The following is a 21,950-nucleotide window of genomic DNA, read 5'->3' as shown; positions in this document are numbered from 1 at the left end:
GTAATGTGTACAATAAAAATGTCTGTTGTTACTGGTGGGTAAAGAAGAAAGCTCTTGAGCCCACAGTGGGTCTCTTAGCTACACTCATGTTTTAGGGGGAGGCATGGGCTAGGGACCAAGTTAACTGGACTCAGCCAGCACCTGTGGGGATTGGGCATATTTTCTGCTTCATCTTGCTATCATGTCCGAAATAGAATTACTGTTGTTCATGTGGACCCCCCCCCCAAGGCATGTGCGTAAGGGTTGCCAGGTCCCTGACCTACCTCAGTTCCTCTTGTGGTATCCTAAGGCCCATGAGATAGCTTGTGGAGTTTTCAGAGGTGGGACTGGATCTGGTCTGTCCTGTGTTCTGAATCTCCCAGCACCCAGGCCCATCTTTGTCAATGGTTAGTACTGGTGATAGCCATGGGGACTTGGCCCAGGGCTCCACCAGCCGTGTATAGGCTACATTTGTCTGATTGTTGTTCTGTACCTCACTGATGCACATCCCTTGGCAGGGCAGCATTCCACAGCCAGAGAAAACAAAAATACTCTTCTGCCTACAGTGTGCCCATTGCCTCTGAAGGTTGACTTTGGGTGCCAGTATGATTGGGTTGAATGAACTGGTAAGGCATGGGCGCGTGTGCAAAGATGTTTCAGAGACAACTTTCATGTGTGTCAGTGATCCAAGAGGGGAAGACCTACCCTGAGTTTGGGCAATGCAGAACCATCCAGTAGGCTAGACTCAGACTGAACATGATGTGGAGGAAGAGAAACATTTCCTGAGAACCCACTTTACTATATATAAAGGCAAAAGCCTTGGATATCAGACTCTAGGTTTTTTGTCCTTTTATCTCTAGGATTTTGTATGAGTGACCCTTGAGCCTTCAGTAGCTAACTGAGGTTGTACACTATACATCTTTCTCATTTGAGGGTCTGACTTCCCTGGCTTTGTATCTGTGATCATGTGAACCAATTTAATATGTATTATATGTCCATGTGTGTCCTCTTACTTGTTTGTTCTGTTTCTTTGGAGAACTCTAATGTAACCTTCTTGGGTGTGGCAGCTCAGTCCTTTCTCCCTTTTCCTGACCTATACAGGCTGCTTGCTAATAGTGCTATATTGGAATCCTAGGTCTGAGCACCCCAGCTCCTTTCCTAGGCACACTACTTGAGCTTCCAGGTGCTCTTGAAGTCTCCTGGTCAGGCGGTTCTGAAGCATAAGTAACATGGCAGTACTGCCTTGCTCTTGGCAGGCACTGCCCGTGGCTGCTGTGAGTACCATGCTAGAGTTATCTGATTCTAGGGCTGCTGTCTTCAAGGACTGTGAGTTCTGTGACAGCCCTGACTTCTGCCTTGGCATAGTATGGAATGAGTTAGGTTCCCAACTCTGCCCAGCTCCATACTGGGATCCCTTTCCAAGTGCTGTGTGTTGCTCAGAAACCAGCAGCATTCCCCACAGGAATGGTCTTTGGGCTCACAGGCTCCATCTGTATTCAGAATCCACTGGAATCAGAAGCTGTGTACTTGGAATTCTTTCCTTTTACTTTATGTCTATAAAATACGATTGCTATTAAATTACCTCTAAGAGCTTTATATAAATAGTCCAGAGCCATATTACTTTTGGAGGGCGTGTCCATACTGGTGAAATAGGATGGAGTCATACATTGTGACTTAATACCTATGCTCCTTGCACTTGAGAGGCTGAAGCAGAAGGGTTTCCATTAGTTTTGAGCCCGTCTGGATTGCATAGCAAGAAAATATCTCAAGAGGAAACAAACAAAACACTGGGCCAGCAAGATTGCTCAGTAAGTAAGGATGCTTGCCACCAAGCCTGATGACCTGATTTCAATCTTTAGCATTCATATGGTGAAGGGAGAAAACTGATTTCCACAAGTTATTCCCTGATCTCTCTCTGTATGTGTGCCATGACACATGCATATATGTACACACACACACACACACACAAAGAGAAACAATTTTTAAAAAATCATATAAAATTCTAAAAATGGAATAGGATGTGGTGATAGCCCAAACGCTAACACCTTCATTAATTGCTAACATATATGTAACATGTGTTGGCTCAGGTGCTTTATGAGATACATGATATGCTGATTCTTCATGTAGTCTTAGAAGTCAGGATCTTGAGGCTCTGAGATGGGGTTGTTTTTGCCCAAGTGTGGGATTGAGCCTCAAAGCCATGCCTGGCTGGAATTTTCTCTCTTGAAGGGCTAGGAAAAGTGACCTTTCCAGGCAAGGAGAAAAACTAAGGTGAAGAGGGAAGGGAGCTGATCCTAGTGGTTCTGAGAAGCTCTCATGTCAGATTAATGTGGGTGATACCTTCCCCAGGCAGGAGACATTGTGTTCTGTACCTGTACTCTCATTAGCGTGGCTGGAGACAGCTAGACAGCCATCCTGGAGAGGACAGTCAGATGGAAGATCCTCATTCCTGGTATCCATGCACACGTTTCCTGAGGACTCTTCATCCATGTTCTGCTATCTGGGCTTTCTTGTGTACCAGTTGCTGTTTGGGTTTTGGTTTGATTTTTGCCAGATACCTATTGTCTGCAGAGTTTATGAAAAGAACCAACTAGCTGCATTTAGATGTCGCCATAAACATGACTTCTGTGGGTGCTGTGCCATCTCTAGTAGAGCCAAAGAAAAGCCCTTGAGATACTACATCCGTTAGTCCCTGTCCCTCAGAGTTGCTGGTACTATTATTGGATGGATTTTATTTTTAGGGGAGCATCACTTGTGGACAGTAAGGGATTTGAAAAAGAGGAGCCATGGGCATTATAATCACTTCTTTGGCCCTCTCATCAGCCTGGGTCATTGTCTGTACTTGGGGTCCCTTCTTGATGAGAGGTGCAGGACTGGTCTTCTACCTCCTTTTACCATGAAGTCTTAGCGTGTAAGTGCTGTATGTTATGGAATGTGTCCAGTTATAGACACTAAAGGTTTGCTGTGTTTTTACTTTATTTATTGATGACCTATTGGGGCTGATTACATACATGAGACAATCCTGTAAATTATTGAGCATATTATTTTTCTTCATGAAGGGCCTATTTTTGTTCCCCTCAACACATTGCATCTGCTGTGTGAACCCAACATATGGATTAAGAAAAGGTTGCCTAACTATCGGGGGGCCTGCCTGTGAGTCGTCATTGTAGCCATGCTTGAGTTTTGTATGATCTTGGAATGAGCACCTGGCTCCTGATCTCCACATGCCTACTTATCGCTTCTTGTTGGGCTTGGGAAGATGACCTGTGGATATGGCCTCTTTTGGAGGAAAGGACTTTGCAGGTGTAATTAAGAATGAGGTCATTGTGGATTTCCTGGGTGATTCCTGAATTTGAAAGACACCTTTCAAAGAGGCGGGAGAAGAGATGGACAAAGAAGTTCTCATGAAGACCAGGCAAAGACTAGAATGATATGGGCATAAATCAAGGGATTCCAGCAGCCACCAGAAGCTGAAAGAAGCCAACACCATGCCTACTCCTTGATTTTGGACATCTGGGCTCCAGAACTACAAGAAATGAATGGGTGATATTTTAAGTACTCAGTCCTCCGATCCAGTCTGATTTTTGTCATAGCAGCCCTTGGGCATTCTCATGTTAGGACCCGTGCAGCCTCTGTGAAGAGGAGTGACATTGGAGCTGTTATTGGTACAATAAGAGCTTCTGACCTTCTCACCTCACAGCAGGGGAATGCAGACGTGCCACTTGCTTCTCAGCGCCTTCCACGTGTCCTGTTTCTCCTCCCTTTTGCAGTGGATCCCACACCAGACAGGGCAGGCAGGGGTGGCAGCTAAAACCGTGTGACAGTTCTTGCCTCCCTCCCTCCCACACTTGAGAATGTTAAATGAGACTTCTTGACTCAGGCAAGCTCCTTGCCTGGTTACGGAGATGTAAAATCAGCCGTGGCAACGGCACCAGCTACTTTTCCTGATTCTTCATTTGGTCCCAGAAGCCAGGCACTGATCTTGTGCATTGTCCTCATTTCCTCCTCCCTGTGGAGAGCTGGCAAGCTGGCTGCCCTCTGCATTGTGTGGGTAGCTGTAGGCAGGCGGCATGCTCTGCTTCGGGGCTCTCAGCCATGGCTGTGTTGGATGGGTGGTTGGAGCTGCCTGAGAGGTGAATGCCATTCCCCACACATCTTCGTGTGCTGACATCGTGCACACAGACTATTTAACACTGATTAGATAGCTCTAGACTATTTTCTGAATAAATAGATGTTGGAGTTCAGGCTTTAAAACTTACTGCACTGTGTTTATTTATGATTTTTTTTTAGCACTGTGAGTATTTTTATACAAGCTGCACCTCCCTGCCTGTATTGAGATGATTTCCTGAAGTTATTATTTCTCAGAAAGTGGAATCCCAGGATGATCACTGCTGCGGCTCTCCCTGAACAGTGCAGCATTTCTAGGGTGGCGCCGGGGATGTGTCATCCCTGCCTTCTCAGCCAGGGACTCCTTCATTTTCCTTGCCAGTTTGTCTGGACAGCTCTCACTGTTCTTTCAAGGATGAAGTGGTCCCTTGTCCCTTACCGCCTCACAAGCCTCCTTTCCTGGTCTGTGAGGCTATCCTTGCATATCATTTACCATACTTCTTCATAAATCCAGAATGGAAGCTACAGATTAAGTTATTTTTAGTATTTTGGCATTTTAGCGCCCCAGCCTGGGATATATGTGAACTGGAATGTGAGCCCACCTTTAGTGTGATGCCATCTCCAGGCTGAGTCCTGTTTCCAGTTTTACCATGATTCTTAACATCATTCTGTCCTGGATGCCAGCAGGGAGGAGCTGAGGCTTGAACTCACATAGAAGGCTAAGAGTTTTTGTTCCAAATGAAAGCAGGACTGTGCTGAGCAGTGGATGGGCCCTCAGTCCTTCCTCCTGGGTGGTAGGAAGAAAGCAGTGTAGAGCTTCTGTCACTTACTTGTTGTCCCCACTCGACAAAGAGTATAGCTGTGTTCTGCCCCCATGTCCTCTGACCTGTGCAGTGTCTCAGTTCTGCTTGAATTTCTTAAGCTCACAAGGCAGTTGATGACACTGTTTGTGTGGTGGTGGCTCGCAGCACACCCACGGGAGTCAGAGGCTGCCCCACCTTTCTTCCCCACAGTGGGTGAGCTGAGCAGGTGCACCCGCCGTGCTGTTGTCTCACCCCATTATCTGCCCTTGTTCCAAGGTGCCTTCCTGGAAGGAACGTCCCACAACATTCCCGTTGGCCCAAACTCAATCACATGGGCAGCTGCGAGGAGTAAAGCCATCCTCACTGGGCACAGTGCTTCCCTGAATAGAAATGAGGTTCCGTTACTAAGGAAGGAAAGGGATATAAATGCTGGTGAGTCATCGGCACAGATCGGGGGATGCTGAGGTAAGTTTATTCACACTGAGGGTGAAGTTTCTGTGAGGACATTTTGGGAGCACTGTTCGGTCAGTGACGGTCTGGGGTCCCTCTGGGAAATTATTGTGGGACCAGTTAGATGAAAGAGGAACTGGAAAATGAGAGTGTATCCAGGAAATGGTGAGGCCACAGTGACCTTTTAGAGCACCATCTCATTTTGACCCAATGAAGGATGGTTCAGAGTGACTTTCTAAGCCACTGAGAAAGGAGGAAGGTGGCAAGCAGTTCCCTTGTAGAGAAGGCTCACTTTAGTAGTGCCCATGCCCTGTCAGCAAGGAGAGGCTGAGTTTAAGGTCAGGTTTCCTGGCCTGTGGGGGAGGATGACACTGATGACAATGTGAAGAGGCCTGGGGCAAGAGGGAACAAACATCCTTGTGAGATACCTGCTGGTAGGCCAGAGACATACCGCAGGAGACACTAGACAGGAGAGGAACACTGTGGGCATGGTCCTGAGCAGAGCAGACCAGACCAGACCAGAGTCCTGTGCTGCGGGAAGCTAGGCCAACCAGTCTGTTACTTCAAAAGACCTGCCTAGTCTTAGGAGGTAACTCAGGATAAAGTGGTTCAGAGAAGCCATTATTTGTTATGTTGTATGCAAACATACATACAGAATGGGACAGTGCGGGCACATAGCTGCTAAATGCCCATGTGGCTGCCTATACTTTGAACAATGTGTAAATTTGAAGTTATTTGCAAATAAGAAATGAGTGGGCTAGCAAGTACACAATGAAATTCAGCGTCATCAGAGAAATAAAGTAAAAATTACAGCAAGATGCCTTTTATACCTACGAGAGTGGCTGCTAAGAAGCTCACAGTGCTCAACTTGGAGGAGCTGTGGTGCCTTGAACTCCTCACTGCAGCCATGAGAGTGAGGTGGTGAGCATAGCCAGTGTGCTCACATTGCAGCCCTGCTGACCTTCACTGCGCTCCCAGGAAACGGAATCACAAAAATCCTTACAGTGGCTTCCTGCCTATCTGCCAAATCCTAGGAGCACCTCCATGGCCATGGATAGTGATCACCTGCATCATGGAATAGCCTGGCCACGCTCATAGCCCACAGACTCCAGAAAGGAAATGTGTACACGCCCACAAGCCGTGGGTTTCAGTGGGGAAGACATCCTGGACATGGACAAGCTGGACTGCAAGATGAGCAATGCAGACTGAAGTGGAAGGAGGGGCCTGGGTGTGGGTGGGTTGTAGTGGAGGCTGGAGGAGATGAAACTGCAACAGGGTGAGTTTTACTGTGTGCAAACTACACCTCCACAAGCCTGACTTGTTAAAAAGTAACAAAATGTTAAACCAAAACAGTTAATTTAAGCAAACCATGGAACTAGTTTTGTGAGGGTGTGGTCTCTAGCTAGGAACCAATGAAGTCTGTTCCAAGAGTGTTTCTCCTCTCTTCTCACCCAACTCTGGTTCTGTCTTTAGTGTTGAGAACACCCTACCCTACCTCCAGAGACTTGTGTGTATTCAAGCCACATTGTTTGCCTGAAAGACTAGGTTCCCAGAGTGTCTTACCTGAGTTCCCTAGAAGTAGCAATCAAGGAAGTCAGTGATGTTCCAAGGAACTTGCCTGCTAAGACTTCTGGGCCATACGCTAGTTAAAGAGAGAGGGTAGACTCTGGGTGTGAGGGTAAGGAGCCAGAGCAGGGCATGAGATGCCCCGAGGAAGCTCTGGAAAAGGAGGCCAGGCCAGTGAAGGATGAGGATGATGGTCACACTAAAGTGCAGCTTTACTTAGTCTTTAGAAACAGAGTGGAAGAAGATAATCTCAGAGGATTCAAAAAAGTTTTGGAAACAACATTTTGGGTTTTTCGGGAACTTCAGTGCTGTCTGCTGCCCCAGCACCAAGAGCAGCCTAAACCTTAGCAGGAAAGAAGTCACTGGAGCTTGTATGCTTACATGTAGTCAGGCAAAGGAATAACAGGCGAGCTTCCACACCCTTGCAAATGCATCCCAAATGTCCATGAGGGAGTAGAGACCCGAACCCCTTCCTTGTGCAGTGCCAGGATGTGGAAGTGGTACAGTTCTAGTGGGAAACAATTTGGGGATTTCTTGAAACATGAAGTAGATGTTCCAAGTGCCCCAGTAACTCCATTCCTAGGTAAACACCAAGGCAATTGAAATTAGGAACCCATACAAGTAGAGCATTATTCAATATCGTCAAAAGGTGGGGAAGTGTCCATCAACAGAGAATGGATCAATAGACTGTGGAAGGCTCATTCAGGGGAATGTTCGGCATGGAGAGGAATGAAGTTCTGATACATGCTACAACACAGATGAGCCTCTAAAACTTCATACTAAGTGATACAAGCCAGATACAAAACAACGCCATTTGTGCGAAATCTAAAGAGACAAAAGCATTAATAGTTGTATGGGCAGAGAGAGAGAAATTATTAGGATAAAATGAGAGTATATCACTGGGTACAAGGCTTCTTTTTGGAGTGATGGAAATGTTTCAGCATGCAGATGTGGTTGGTTGCATACCACTATGGTTGTACCAAATGCCATTGAACTGTTCACTTTTGAAAAATAAATTAAATGAATTGCACAATAAATTTTTTAAAAAAAGAAAAAACAAGGTGACTGGCATTGGATGGTACCTGTTACCATTGTGGCTGAAGCTATGCTCTCTGGTACAATAGCCCTAAGCTTCTAGTAGCATCCACTTAGACATTTGAAATGCACACCTGACTGAGGAATGTTTTTATTTTAATTAAAGATGCTTTAAAATTTTCTAGCTGGTTTTTGTGGGTGGTACATACTTTTAGTCCTAGTTCTCAGAGACAGGAGAATCATAAGATCATGAATTCAAGGCCAGCCTGGACTACATACAAGACCCTGTCTCAGAAAAAGGGGGAGTGGGGGAACTAAAGGGCTTGAGAGATGACATAGTACACTTGTTATGCAAGCATGAAGACCTGAATTTGAATCTCCAGTGTTCATGTTGCGGATATTTGTTTTTTTTAATAATAGAAAACAACAGCCACAACCTGGCATGGCTGCTTGTGTTTGTGATGGGAAGCGGGGCAGATCTCAGGAGCTCACTGGCCAGCTAGCCTAACTTCATAGAGTGGAGAACAGTAGTGGAAAATACCCAGCATCATTTGTTCTCCACTTGTGTGCATGCAGCATACACACGTGCACACAGAGCACAGTAGTAGATTGCTTGTCTGGTATGCATAGTGCCTGTAGTTTGATCCTTATTGCTGCAAAAACCTTTGAGAATTTTTGGAATAACCTGGGCATGTTCCTATAGTTAAACATTTTATGAAATTAAATATTTCTAATGATAAAAGGGATAGGATTCATCATGAATTTTGTTAGATTTGCTAAGTGCACATGTGGATCTGGCATGGGATAAGCCCCATTCTATCCCCCCACTTTAGACTTGGAAGTGAACCTTTCCCTTATTCCTTACTCCTGGCAGATAGCTATAATCTGTTCTCTCCTGGAGGACAGACCAGTGACTTGTCCTCTGTTCCGTTTATCACTGTGTCTGTGGAGCTGTGATGTTGAGCATCTGTGTGAACCTGATGGTGGAGTTGAGACTGGTCTGTGTGATGTACAGAGATCTGCTAGCAATAAGTGAACTATAGATATGCTTGGTCATCCCCCTGCAGCGATACTGGTGGGCTGGTAGCCAAAGGAGGCTCCACCTCACACAGCCCTGACTTAGGAGACTTTTCTTCATCTTAAGTAGGCACGACAACATGTATGTTACAGAATGACTCATGTGCGTCATTCATAAAAACAAAAGGCTATCTTTCCAGCAATTTACAGTTGGTTTTTGTTTGTCTGTTTCTTTGAGATAAGGTTTCTTTATAGCTTTAGTGCCTGTCCTGGAACTAGCTTTTGTAGATCAGGCTGGCCTTGAACTCACAGAGATCCACCTGCCTCTGCCTCCCGAGTGCTGGGATTAAAGGCTTGTGCCTCCACTACCTGGCCAGTTTACATTTCTGTAACACCTCAGAATCTCTTCTGGAATAGAGAAAGCTTCCTACCTGAAGGTTCTTCATCCCTTAAGCTTGGTAAAGACAGGGCAGAATTCTCAGTCTTAGAGTCTTTGGGGGCTGTTTTGGGGTTCCCACCTCATAAACTGCACATGAGTATTGGGCCAGGGACCAGAATATCTAGAATAGCTTTGTTTTAAGTTGGGAACCAAACAGCAGAAGTCATTTACTGGTGGAGCTACCACCATAGGCAGTTGCTCTCCCCTGTTTAAAAAAAAAGGAGTCTTTTCCTTCATTTATATGGGTATTTTGCCTCCATGTGTCTCTGTGTACCACATGTACGCAATGCTCACGGGCCAGAAGAGGGTGTCAGAGGCCATGGAATTGGTGTTTACATTTGGAAACCACCATGTGGGTGCTAGGAATCTATCCCAGGTCTCTGGAAGAACAGCCAGTACAATTAACCAGTGAGCCATCTCTCTAGTCCCGCGTCCCTATTTTTATTCCCTTGTGCTTTAGGTATCAGGAGTAGAAGTTTTGAGGTACTGATGTTGTGTCATGATTACACAAGTTTTTGTGTTGTTTTTCTCATTTCTGGAAACTTCCTATGAATGTTCCTGTACTGTCAGCCTATTCTGTTAGTTAACAGTATTGTGGACTGACCCCAGGGTTCTGCAGGTCAGTTTTAGCAGCCCTTAACTGTTGCAGAATATTTGTTTAACTATGTAAAGATGTGTTGCTGATTTGCCTTGCCTGCCTAAGGCACTTGATTGATGTAATAAAAAGCTGAATGGCCACTAGTGAGGGAGGTGTGTCTTCTGGGCAGGGAGAGTAAGTAGGAGGAGGATTTTAGGCTTGGAGGGTCGTGGGAAGAGACCCCAGGGGCCAGACAGACAGACAGAGAGGAAGCAGGAAAGCAGGACATACAGAATGAAAGAAAGGTAAAAGGCCCTAAGGCAAAATGTAGATGAATAGAAACAGGTTAAATGAAGTTAAAAGAGCTGGTGGGACAAGCTTAAGCTAAGACCGAGCTTTCATAATTAGTAATAAGTTTCCATGTCTTTATTTGGGAGCTGGTTGGTGACTCAAAGAAAATTCCAACTACCCTCTGTGAGCACTGACCTGTTTTATCTTGTCAGAGTCATCATATAGAGTGAGCAAACATTACACCTTGCTCCACTCTGAGCAGTTTCCTGATGAGTCCAGCCAGTGACCATGAGGGATACTGCCAATGCCTCCAGTTTCTTGTGTGTCTCTTTGACCGGGAGCCTCGGGGAATGGTGTGCCCTGCATCTTATTGTACTATGTCCTTGGGACAGAAGCAGCTCTGTCCTTGAATACCAGTTTTGCAAGATGCCCCTGATGTTCTCTGTTCCACTCTTGCTGAAATTCCACTTGGCTTCTGAGTTTCTGTGGTCATGTGATAAGTTTTACAGATTCCAGTGCTAAGGGCTACTGCATGATATTGGATGGGTGCTGTTGTGCTTGATCACAGTACGTCTAGCCATTCCTGCAGCTTGAGTTCAGTTCTTCTTTGGCTCCTCTCTGAACCATTAGAAGTCAAAAACTCGGGCTGGAGGACTCCTGGAGGTACCAAAGATGGAGAAGAACAGGCTGGGTCCCTAGCCATAGTCACTGAAAGATTCTGTCATTTATCAGGTTACATCCTTCATCCCAGAGGTCCCACCTCCCCATTGAGTGTTGCTCTTGGAAGAAAGAACGGTCATTGCCAAGAGAGGAACTTGATTGAATTGGGCAGAAACAAAGTCTTACCAAATAGGGTTCTCCTTGGAGGGGATGCAGCAGCATGGGAAAGCTCAGGGCCAGGTCCTGCTGGATTAGAGGACTTTAGAAAATAGTGATGCCTAGTAAGTCTGGGCACATGTGGTAGACAGTATGCTTACTCTGAGGACTCAGATCTATAGGATGCAGGACTCTTAGTGCCCTCAGCGGGATCTCTGGCTCAGAGATTCCTGTTGTGACCTCATACCTGACCCATGCAGCCACCTTGCCTTTGTGCAGGTCTAAAGCTCTGCCTTTTGCGTACTTTGCTTTGTCCCCAGCACCGTATGCCTGTCCCTTAGTCGACCCTGTCCACATTGCTAATATTCTTTCTCTAGTGACTTGGGCTGTTTTCTGCCATACTTGATACAGTTTTTTCCCCTCCTTGTCCCAGGTAAATCTGAGCAAGGTTGGCGAATACTGGTGGAGTGCGATCCTGGAGGGAGAAGAGCCCATTGACATCGACAAGATCAACAAGGAGCGCTCCATGGCCACTGTGGACGAGGAGGAACAGGCAGTCCTGGACAGACTCACTTTTGACTACCACCAGAAGCTGCAGGGCAAGCCCCAGAGCCACGAGCTGGTATGAGCACCATGGCTCTCCTGTACCTTCAGCAGGCGGGTGGGTCATGCTGGTGGGGAAGAAGACATGAAGATGTTAGGCCTGGCTTAGGCCCTGCTGCAGTTCTGTGGTGTCCTGTCTAGGGAAGCCCAACTGCTCATGCCATCTGTTCCTCACCTAGAACAGGTACACACTGCTGCTCAGCCACATCTCGTAGCCTAGAATTGTTTAGTGCTAATGGCTCCCCGGAGCCTGAGAGCCCCTTTGGTGGAAGGAGGGAGGCCAGGCTGCAGGACCCACTTAGGGTCTGACTACAACAGCCAGTGCAGAGCGAATAGGTGGGTGGGTTGAGGAAGTGCTGGGGCTGTAATGAGAGTGTGAGGTCAGCAGCTTCTGGAAGAGCCAAAGGCTGGGTCTGTCTGACTGGTGCAGATGTCAAAGAATGATTGTTTAGGTAAACACATTGTTCTTCCGCATAAGAATAACTACTTAAGGAAGAAAAGGCTTTTGCCTCAGGTTCTTTTCACTGTCAAATGGCCAGCCACATAGAACCTAGACTTGTGTGTGTGTGTGTGTGTGTGTGTTTGTGTGTGTGTGTGCGCGCGCGCGCGCGCGCGCGCGTGCACCAAGCATGGCTTAGAGACTTGGTGAGGGCTGTCTACAAGAAGCCAGCCCCCAGGACTCTAGAGAAGTTAATGTGTGTTCCCTATTGTCTCTGAAGGAGCCTTACTTCATGGATTATGTGAATTGTCCCATGCTTCCCTTCTGAGTAGCAGGGATCTTTGATATACTCTGTTACTGCATTGGCCACTATAGTCTTTTCATGGACATCTTCCCTGTGACTAAGGTCAAGAAGCCTTGGGAGGCAGTACTGGCGTCTTTACCTCTTCCTCTAGGCCATACCAGGCCATGTCATGAGCATGTTCTATGATGGGCAGAGTAGGTTGATTGGCTATAGGCTCTGCACAGCAGCCCTGATTAGATGGTCTGGTTTTCACAACGAGAAAGTGTTGAGTTTTTGATATCTGAGTATGGATTGTGCCTCATAGCAGTTCAAGCAGTGGGGATGGGGTTTACTTCTCTCCTGGCCCCGAGTGGGTGAGGGGGAGGGCATCTTTGCCGGTCCGTGAACACAGAGCTCCTTAGGCAGCAACTGGAAAGCTTAGAGCCCTCACTTTAGCAGAGATTGCCAGACCTGCTTGGTCACAATGTAATCCGGTCAGGTTGGCCTGTGTCCACTGGGCAAGAAGGTCTATCTGTGACCCTTAGCCTTATGGTTGAGACCTTATGGATCTAGATGCTCATTCCTGTGTCCAGGGTCAGAACTTTTGTCTACAAAAGGAGTCAGATGTATCCATAAGGTGACTGCCAAGGTCTGTTTGGAGTGGAGAAGCGAGTGCAGACGCCATCATCCTGGGTGAGGTGGGGGAAGAGCTACCAAGTACCACTGAGAAGTTTGTGCCACAGAATGGAGAGGCCAGAGCTGAGTGACTCCTCGTGCTGTCCCCAGATGCTGTCACTGAGTGTTTGTTGTAGAGAAACACGAGGATAGATATTGATTGTGGCTTGAACTACCTTTGAGCATTAGCCAAACCTCAGTGATGTCCTCTGTAGACTCTTAGCTATGAGATAGCAGAGAAGCTAGAAGGTTCAACAACTGTTTGCACCTCTTAGTCTTAAGATCCCTGCGATTGCATCCCTTGCCTGACACACAAGTCAAAACAACCTCAGTGTCACTTGTCTGGGAATTAGCAGCAGTGCAGGACCTGCGTGATGTGTCAGGTTCTGGGCTTCCTATCTCCCTCTCCCCACGCTGTCTTCTTCCTTCCCCTTGATCCTTTTGCTCATTGTTTCCATGCATACGTAGTCCTCCTTTCTTCCTTTGGTGCTGATGCCCTTTGGCCTGGCCCAGTGTCACCTTCCTCAAGGACAGATGGAAAACACAGTCTACATCCCTGAGGACAAGCACACAACTGTCTTCATGGAGGCAAGAGGCCAGCCTCTTTCATCTGATCTTATCCAGAGAGCAGCTCATCCTCGTTTTTCAGTCTCAACAATGGTCCTCTGCAGGAACTGGCCACTTTTTTCTATCCCTGTGGGTCTTAGGTCTCCTTGTTCTGGTGGCTACCTCCCAGCCTACTCTTGAGGACTCGGAATAGGGCAGTGTACTTTATCTCCAGTAAACCAAGTCAGCTCTCTGAAGTTCTGGCCTCCAGGATCCTCAGTGACAGTTTGAAACAGGCTAGTAAAAGGATCTAAAGATAGCAGTGCTAAACATCATGTGTGTGCACTGTGCACGCACACACACTTAATGTATCATCCCATGCGTGACCTGCTGCTGGGAACCTGACTCACTGCAAAGGCAAGGCTTTGGGGGTGCCCTGTTTTGGCTTTCTATGAAGACTGCCTTCTTTGCCCACAAGACATTGCAGAAACCTGTGTGTGGAACACAAGGTTCTTACAACTGTGCGTAGAAGACTTGTCCGCGGCTGATGAGCAGCTTCTGCACAACTGTTTATGACCCAACACTGAGACACCGAGGAGACTGAACGTCTTACCCAGCTAAGAAGGACCCTAAGAAAAACCTTGAAGATGCTTTGGTCTAGTGGAAAGAGCTTTGTCTTGAGTTTAACTTCATTCTGCTGTGGACTTGCTATGGACCTGGCAAAGACCATAGAGGAAATGAGTGTGCTTGCCCAGATGAGCTGTCCTAACAAGGCCTTCAAGGAGCCTAGGCCCAGTAATGCATGGTAGGATCCAGTGTGATTCCCTTACCAGAGCTGAACTAATCAGGATGGCCATGGATAGTCAACTTGAGCATGTCCCACTACCTGTCAGTGCTGAAGTCTCAGCACTCTGGGGCTCCATGTAGAGTATCTTTAGCACCTTCCTTTACTGAACGGAGAAACAGAACTAGAAAGGGAGGTCCAGGGCCTTGTGTTTCCTGATGTAACAGCTTAGTCACATACATAAGCAGTACTCACATGCTGGGGTTTTGTGGGTGGTTGAGGTCACTTCTCTAGGATTGCCAGTCCTAACTATGAGAGAGAGAGAGAATGGAAACGGGGCCAGGTTCTTCTGTCAGCCTCCATCTGCTATGCGTATTGGCAGTCACAGTTACCAACGTGCTCTGATGCCCATTTATGGTGTAAACTTGAAGTTTTCTAAATTTGCCAGAATTTTAAATTGTGCTTCTAATGCCACCAGTGCTTTGTGTTTTGAAGCATTTTAATTTTGAAGTGGTAATATACCTCTTCTGTCATTTTGAATTCTTTAAGTTGCCATTATATGTCACTTCCAAAGTCAGCAAATTGAATGCTCTTCATTTTCCCTAGTGAGATTTCTTTGAGCAGATGTTCATTGAGAAGGGGTATGTAGAAGTACACAGGTGCCATTGCTCTGTCTATATTTAGATGTGTCTGTCTAGGATCTCTCCAGCCTGGTGGCCCTTACCCCCTAACAAACAGTGGCTGACGTTGCAGAGGCAGGTGCCAGCATTTCCTGTGAGTGAACTTAGTGGCACACAGGATGGTCTGATCTCTGCCTGTGCTCTACAGAAAGGGCCAAGCATTTATCTTGGGCATCATGGGCTTCCTCAATTGTGAAGACAAACCTAGGCACCTGCCCTTTGCCCTCTGGGCTTGCTACAGTGGGTCCCCACCCAGCCACCAGGTTCTTATAGCTGCTGTTCACCTTGCAGCTGGCTGAGGTTCTCCTGATGGCCTCATCAACCTCCCTCCTGCCTAGGTGTACTTAGCTGGCGGGTCTCATCCTGTGTTTGTTTAAAACTATACATTTCTCATGGGCAAAGATGGGAGCCTGCTATGTACTAAGTATCTTTGCTGCTTCACTTAGGTTTATAAACAAGCAAAACCTCTCAGCAGGAAGCTTGGATTTTGTTTAACATTCCATAGTTCTGAGAATCCAGTAACTTTGCTGACAGTGCAGATTTTCCACTTTACTTTCAATCTGTCATCTTTGTGATAAGGGAAGCAGCACCTGTTCTCTGCACCTGTTCTGCAGGGCTGTCTGCAACAGGTACTCCATTGGGGGGGTAATCTCTAGCCATGCATTTTGTTAGGCTTTTTGTGGTTGGAAGCAAGAGAAGAGCACCCTATCCTTGGGTACATTTGTGGTAGTAGCTGAGGAAAACAGATGCTCAGAGAAAGGCCAGCCCATCAGTATAGGCAGAGGTGCTGCCCTCAGGAGCCCTGTCTCCCTGCTTGTCCCAGCTGTAACCACATAGCTCCAGTCTGCTTCTGATCTTCAAAGGTTAGATAGTTCAACAGTGGCCATGGGCTGCAGAGAGCTGGGTCCATCAGCTCTTACTGTGTCCCCAAAAGGCAGTGGGGACATTTCTGACTGCCAGTTCCATGGCTGGGCATTTTGAGGTCTCTCCTCCTCTACATCATTACATCTTGAGTCAAACCTATGTTGTCTGATGATGCATTTCTCAATGATAAGAATGTCCTTCCTTGGGCAAGGGGTGCTAGAACACCTCTGTACACATTAGTCGTGTTCCTATGGGGTGGAGGCCCCACATCTTCATATCTTGATCATCACCTTGGAGAATGCTGCAGGTTTTGTGGGTTGTGTGGAGTTTGGACAGACTAATGGGAAAGGGACATGAGCAGTTAGTGCTTTACTGAGACCGAAGCTGGAAAGCTAGGAATTCAGTCTTGGAGAACAGTCTTGCAGAGGGTCATGGGATGCTTCTCCTGAGCACAAACTACTGCAGGGCCTGCAGTCCTCTGGCCAGTTGGCCCTAGCAGGCAAGTCCTCAGGTCCTGAGGAAACAGGATGGCTCTGGGCCTTCAGGAAGTCTGTTGTAGGAGAAAGCATGCGGTGCCCTGTGATCTCCTTTAATCTCTCTATTTTCTGTTTGTAGAAAGTCCATGAGATGCTGAAGAAGGGGTGGGATGCTGAAGGCTCTCCCTTCCGAGGCCAGCGATTCGACCCGGCCATGTTCAACATCTCCCCTGGGGCTGTGCAGTTTTAATGACCAGAAGGAAAGGAAACCTTCATCATCGGGGAGGTGGAGACCTTGTCCCCTTTACTCCCTGCATGCCAGGGACTCACTTCTCCTGATCAACTCACCATAATTTTTTCATGATGAACCAGGCCTTCCGTGCTTACCTTGCACCTTCAGACTATTCTAGAGAAGGTGCAGGCCCAGCAGCTGCCTGGCAGTCTCTATGGCCAACACTAAATGAAGGTGTTTCAAATTAGGGAGGGACATGTCCCAGCAAACTGGGAGCACATGTTCTGTCTCCACAGCAACAAGCCACTGCAGGCAGCATTTCCTTCTTCCCCTGTTCTCTCTGCTTGCTGTTGTTTTAACACTAGTCCGCTTGCTTTTCTGACTAGGGATAAGGAATGAGTAGGCTCTCAGACAAAACTAAATTGAAGTGTGTTCACCAGGCACATGCATGAAGGCAGATGGGGCATGGCTGTGGAGCTGCTTCTAGGACTGCTATGGGACCTCTCACTTGGTGAGACCTGTGTGTGTGTGTTTGTGTTCACTTGCTCATTTCTTTGTGAATACACTTGGCCAGCCTCAGCTTCGTGTGCAGAACGGCAGAAACTGGGGTCCGTTTTGCCTGTTGGAGATGTTGGGAGAAAATCTGAGGTTCTGGTCTCTGACCCAGGTGTCTAAGGATGCTGCCTGCCTTCTGACTGCAGCTGCCTTGCTTTGGTTCTTGTTGAAGTGGACCGGGCCTCGACACCACTACTTGCTCTATTCAAGACCTCCTCTTGGGCGTGCTGTGTTAAAGCCTGGGTACCTTCAGGAAGAGATCACAGCATGTTAGTTGCTCATTGGCAGATTGTGTCAGCCACATTTCCTAAGCAGCCTTGACCGTGGAGGATGCCTCAGGAAGGAAAACTTAGCCACTGTTTGAAGGCAACTATAATTGAGTCCAAGAAAATGAAGATTCCCCTGTGCCAATCACCAGACTGCTCCCTAGAACTCAGATCCTCTGTGGCTGCAGATCACCTTTAGCCATGGTGTGAGGACCTGACCAAGGGGCAGGGACCTGGGTGTCCCAGCCTTTTACAGGGTCGTCTGTGCCTGTTGCCGCCTGACATCTCTGTTTGCCTGGCTCTCAGTCTTGGTGTGTATGTACAGGTCTCTGTACTCTGGTAACCATACTACCAGTGAGAATTAAGACCCACCGAAGCCAAGGCAGCCTGCCCTCTGGAAATAGCCCTGCACTGAGTGCAGTTGATACACGCTCAGAAGGAGCCACCGAGAGCGGGTTGAAGACTTATTTCAAGAAGCCTTCCGTCAACTGTATAGGCAGGAACTAGTTCATTGCAGTCATTTGAGGATTTCTGGTTTACAGCTGGTAACTGATGGCTCTTGTAAGAAGTCCATACTGGGCGTTAATCTGTGGGTGCAGATAGACCATGATGGTGGTCAAGGGAGAGCAGTGGGCCCCAAATACCCACTCTGGAGTGTGGACTTGTGATGAAGTCTCTCTGAAGAAGTCATCCTTGGGGAGAAGAATTTGTCACACTCACAAGATCCCCAGGACACTTCTGCTACTTGTTCCTGAAGTTTCCATCAAGGTCCTAGGATTTGCACATCCCCGTCCCATACAAGTTGTCCCACCTAATGAAGGAATTTTCATGGTGTGTATGTATCTCCAGTCTTCTGCAGTCCTGCTTGCTCCCTCACGACCCTCATCCTGTGGGTAGTCTTCCAGAAGGACTAAGGGAGCGGGGGAGCTTTGCATCTTTTTATTTGGGACAATGTTTCACTTCTGTGGCAACTTACCTTCCTTTGGCATGGTTTTATTTTCTGTGTTGCTTTTCTCCTTTGTCCCTGCCTTGTTTCAGCAAACAAGCCAGTGTAGAAAAAGCAGCCTGGGGAACAGTGTTAGGTATAGGCCATATGGCAGGAACCTGTGCTCTGCGAGTGATCCCTGTGGCATGTTATAGTGCACGGTGTGGTGGTGGCTACTGTATTCACATGTCTTCATCACAGTGGGGTTCAACCCTAGCCAGCCAAGTAGATAGCTCTTTGCCCTAAGGCACTGTCCTGCCTCACCCTGCCACTGAAGCTGGCACATTGCCTGTTTTCTCTTTTTAGACACAACAGCCACAATTTGGTCCCTAAATCCCACCTGCTGAGGTCTGAGGAAAGCAGGGTGATTCCATCCCCTTTGTCCAAAGACCCAGGAGAGTTGAGTTTCCGGCCTACAAAGCTGCTCTGACTCCTCGGTATTGGTTTGCAATAAAATCTGTATTTAAGCAAGTTTGGGTCTGTCTGTGACGTTCACTGAAAGACACTTCTGGTGGCCATTGCTCTTGACTTCTAGCTGTGAGTCCTGAGTTCCTGTACATATTGTCAATGCCAAAATTGAATTCTCTGGGTTGTTTCTCATCTGGGCTGTCACTGCTTTTAGAAATTCTATAAGTGATTAATCCGTTGTATTATTTCAGGCAGGCTCTAGGCGTCTATTGTACCCTAAGGGCCCATTCAGAGTCCTCCTGGAGAGCCCTTGTCTCAGGGTTATCATTGCTATGATGAAACTTCATAACCAAAAGTAACTTGGGGAAAGAAAAGGATTATTTTGCTTATACTTCTGCTTATCGTCCATCGCTGAAGGAAGTCAGGGCAAGGACTCAAGCTGGGCAGAAGCTGATGCAGAGGCCGTGGAGGGTCGCTTATTGGCTTATTTCTCATGGCTTATTCAGCCTGCTTCCTTAAAGAACTCATGACCATCAACCAGGAACGGCACCACCCACAGAGGGCTGGGTCTTCCCTTCTCGATCACTAGTTGAGAAAATGCCCTACAGGCTTGTCAATTACCGGATCTTGGAGACACTTTTCCAACTGAGATTCTCTCCTCTCAGATGACTACAGCTGTATCAAGTTGACATAAAACTAGCTGGCATATCCCCACTCTTTGTTTACCAGGCTCCCAAGCCCTTAGAACACAAGCTCTCACCAGTACATAATCCTGCATCTGACTCAATCCACTCAGACCTTAGACTATTCCTTTCTAGTCTCCGCCCTATTCCAGAAGACCCATCACGGACCCTACTCACTCTCAGTAGGCAGGACCTGTGGGCTTGTAAATTAGTTTTTAAGAGTGAAGAACACTGGAGTTGCCCATTTAATTCTGGGGACCAGAAATAACCTTCCACTAAATAAAGTGAAAGAGGCATCTTTGTTGATAGGCCCTGAGAGTACAGGAGTGAGCACAGTCAAGCATTCTGTGTGGAAATATGTCCAGGAGGCGTCAGCTGCTGTGCAGAGAACTCACTGGCCAGAACACTGTGCTTGGGGAACAGACCCTCACCCCACCTCAAATCTGCTGCTCTTACGGGCCAGCTGGCAGCAGCTCAGCCAGGAACTGATGGCCTGCTTCTGTGAGTAGGAAGCATGGAGTTAGCACAGAGCCCCGCCAGGCCCCCGGGAGCTCTCCTGTTCGGCCAGTGACCTAGTGGCTCTGCTCACCGGTGCCCCGATACAAAGCTGGGTTCTCACAGAACAAGGGCTGGCTGTGGTCAGCTGAGGTTGATCTCGCCTGCCTGCCTGCCTGCCTGCCTGAAGGTCTGAAACAGCTTACTGTCTAGAGGTCTTTCCTGGGCACCAGAAGATCCTGCACGGATGTGACCTGGAAGCCCAGGGCCTCCTCCCAGTCTTGGAGCTTATGTGGTCACTATTTCAGGTGAGAAGAAACATTCATAGTTTTCCTTTTCAGGTTCAGCTATTAACTCCAGGTGTTAAAATGCTTTTGACACAGGGTTTCACTGTGTAGCCCTGGCTGTTCTGGAACGCATTCTGTAGACCAAGCTAGCCTTGAACTCACAGAGACCCACCTGCCTCTGCCTCCTGAGTGCTGGGATTAAAGGTGTGCTGACTTTTAGTTTTATTTCTTAAGCCAAGTTTGTCTTCAAATTGAGGACAGAACCCCAACATACCTGAAGTCTCAGTGTTAGATCTACTATATATCCCTCTACAGACAAGAGCCCAAGAAGGCTTTGTGTAAGCAAGGGAAAACAGGCTGCCACCTGAAGCCTGCTCACTCCCTGCTATCCCTTTGGTGGGGAGGAGGAGTGGGGAAGCAGAGCCCATCACCGGGCAGCTCTGCCTTGTGGCTGCAGGGATGATGTGCAGAGTTATACCCCAGCCCAGCCTGTGGCCATCACTGCAAGGGCAGCCTCTGGACTACTGGATGGACTTCTGACTGAGAGGTAGTCTTGCCTAGCTTCCTGCTGCTTTTCCATACTAGGTGTTGCAAAGAGCTGGACAAGGACTTGGGGCACTTCCTTGTACAACCCTTCATACTAGTTACAGGAGCGAGTAACTTCGAAAGTTGTGTGGCCTGTGACTCCCTTGTCTGTCTCCAGTCACGCTCATCACCCAACCTGAGACTGGCACAAGGCAGCTCCTCCCCTTAGCCCCAGTTGTCATTCATCTGAACTCAGTAACCCAGACATGGGTGCCCAGTGGCTCCCCAGCTCTTTGCTGAGGAGAAGGGCCAGGATAGGAAAGAGCTACTAGAAGTCAGGGCTTAGAGATGTAGGCTAGGACTTAGAGGTGACTTTCTTGCAGGCAGACAGCTGCTCAATTGTAGGTCCATGGTGGAAGCTTAACCAACAGAACTGGGCTTGGCCATCTTTGACCCAGTAGTGCCAGCCTGGGAGCTCCTTGGTAGTTATCCATGGTAACTAATGGTCTTACATATGGAACTCCAGCTCACAGGACACCAGTCATACATAGCGGCCCTTAGAGAAAGACTCCAAACCAGACCATGGCCATCAGAAGATTCCAACAGCACTGAGTGGCCACAGCTCTTTACAGATGAGAGAAGGGATTTCGTTAAGTCCAAGGCAACATTTCTAAGCCTGGCTCTGTGCAGAACATGATTGAATTCAAGGTGAGTTAGCTGACTGCCAGCTCTACTCAGTCTATTAGGCAGAAGAGTCCAATCAAGCAGCACTCGGGGTAGGGCTGGGAGGGTGATGGCAGGCTTCAGTTGGACAGTGCCATCTCACTGTCCTCCCACTGTGGGCACCTAACATCAGCCATGCCAGCAACACCTGTGTGGCTGCTCTCGGGGCAGAGGTGGCCACAGCTGGCATCTCATCTGCTCCTGATTGGACCAGCAGGATGTTGTTTGAAAAACATGCATTGAACCTTTGAAAAGATAATTTAGCTGGACACTTTGGTAGTTTCCACTCAGGTTCAGGTGTGTCTTCCAACAGTTCTGCATAGCACTGGTTCTAGAAGCACACTGGCAAAGAGGAGGGTTT

At 47.7% G+C, this 21,950-nt stretch overlaps 1 protein-coding gene across 2 annotated transcripts in view; it reads left to right on the top strand.

Annotated features, from left to right (window-relative positions):
• Positions 1–18,939, top strand: part of Nudcd3 (NudC domain containing 3) — a 95,257-nt gene extending 76,318 nt beyond the window's left edge. The window contains exons 5-6 of one of the 2 annotated variants that reach the window (XM_050140927.1): positions 11,514–11,702; positions 18,775–18,939. In XM_050140927.1, coding sequence (XP_049996884.1) covers positions 11,514–11,702; positions 18,775–18,801 — 216 coding nt within the window. In that variant the 3' untranslated portion in view covers positions 18,802–18,939. Of the gene's footprint in view, positions 1–11,513; positions 11,703–16,569 lie in introns of both variants that reach the window. The other variant, XM_050140926.1, reaches the window with a different exon arrangement.
• The last annotated feature ends 3,011 nt before the right edge of the window (positions 18,940–21,950 follow it).

Source organism: Alexandromys fortis, unplaced genomic scaffold (genome assembly GCF_014885135.2).
Source record: "Alexandromys fortis isolate MF-2015 unplaced genomic scaffold, M_Fortis_MF-2015_v1.1 scaffold_7, whole genome shotgun sequence".
Classification (NCBI taxonomy): Eukaryota; Metazoa; Chordata; class Mammalia; order Rodentia; family Cricetidae; genus Alexandromys; species Alexandromys fortis.
Note: the sequence above shows the minus strand (reverse complement) of the source record. Positions and strands in the feature narration are given on the sequence as shown.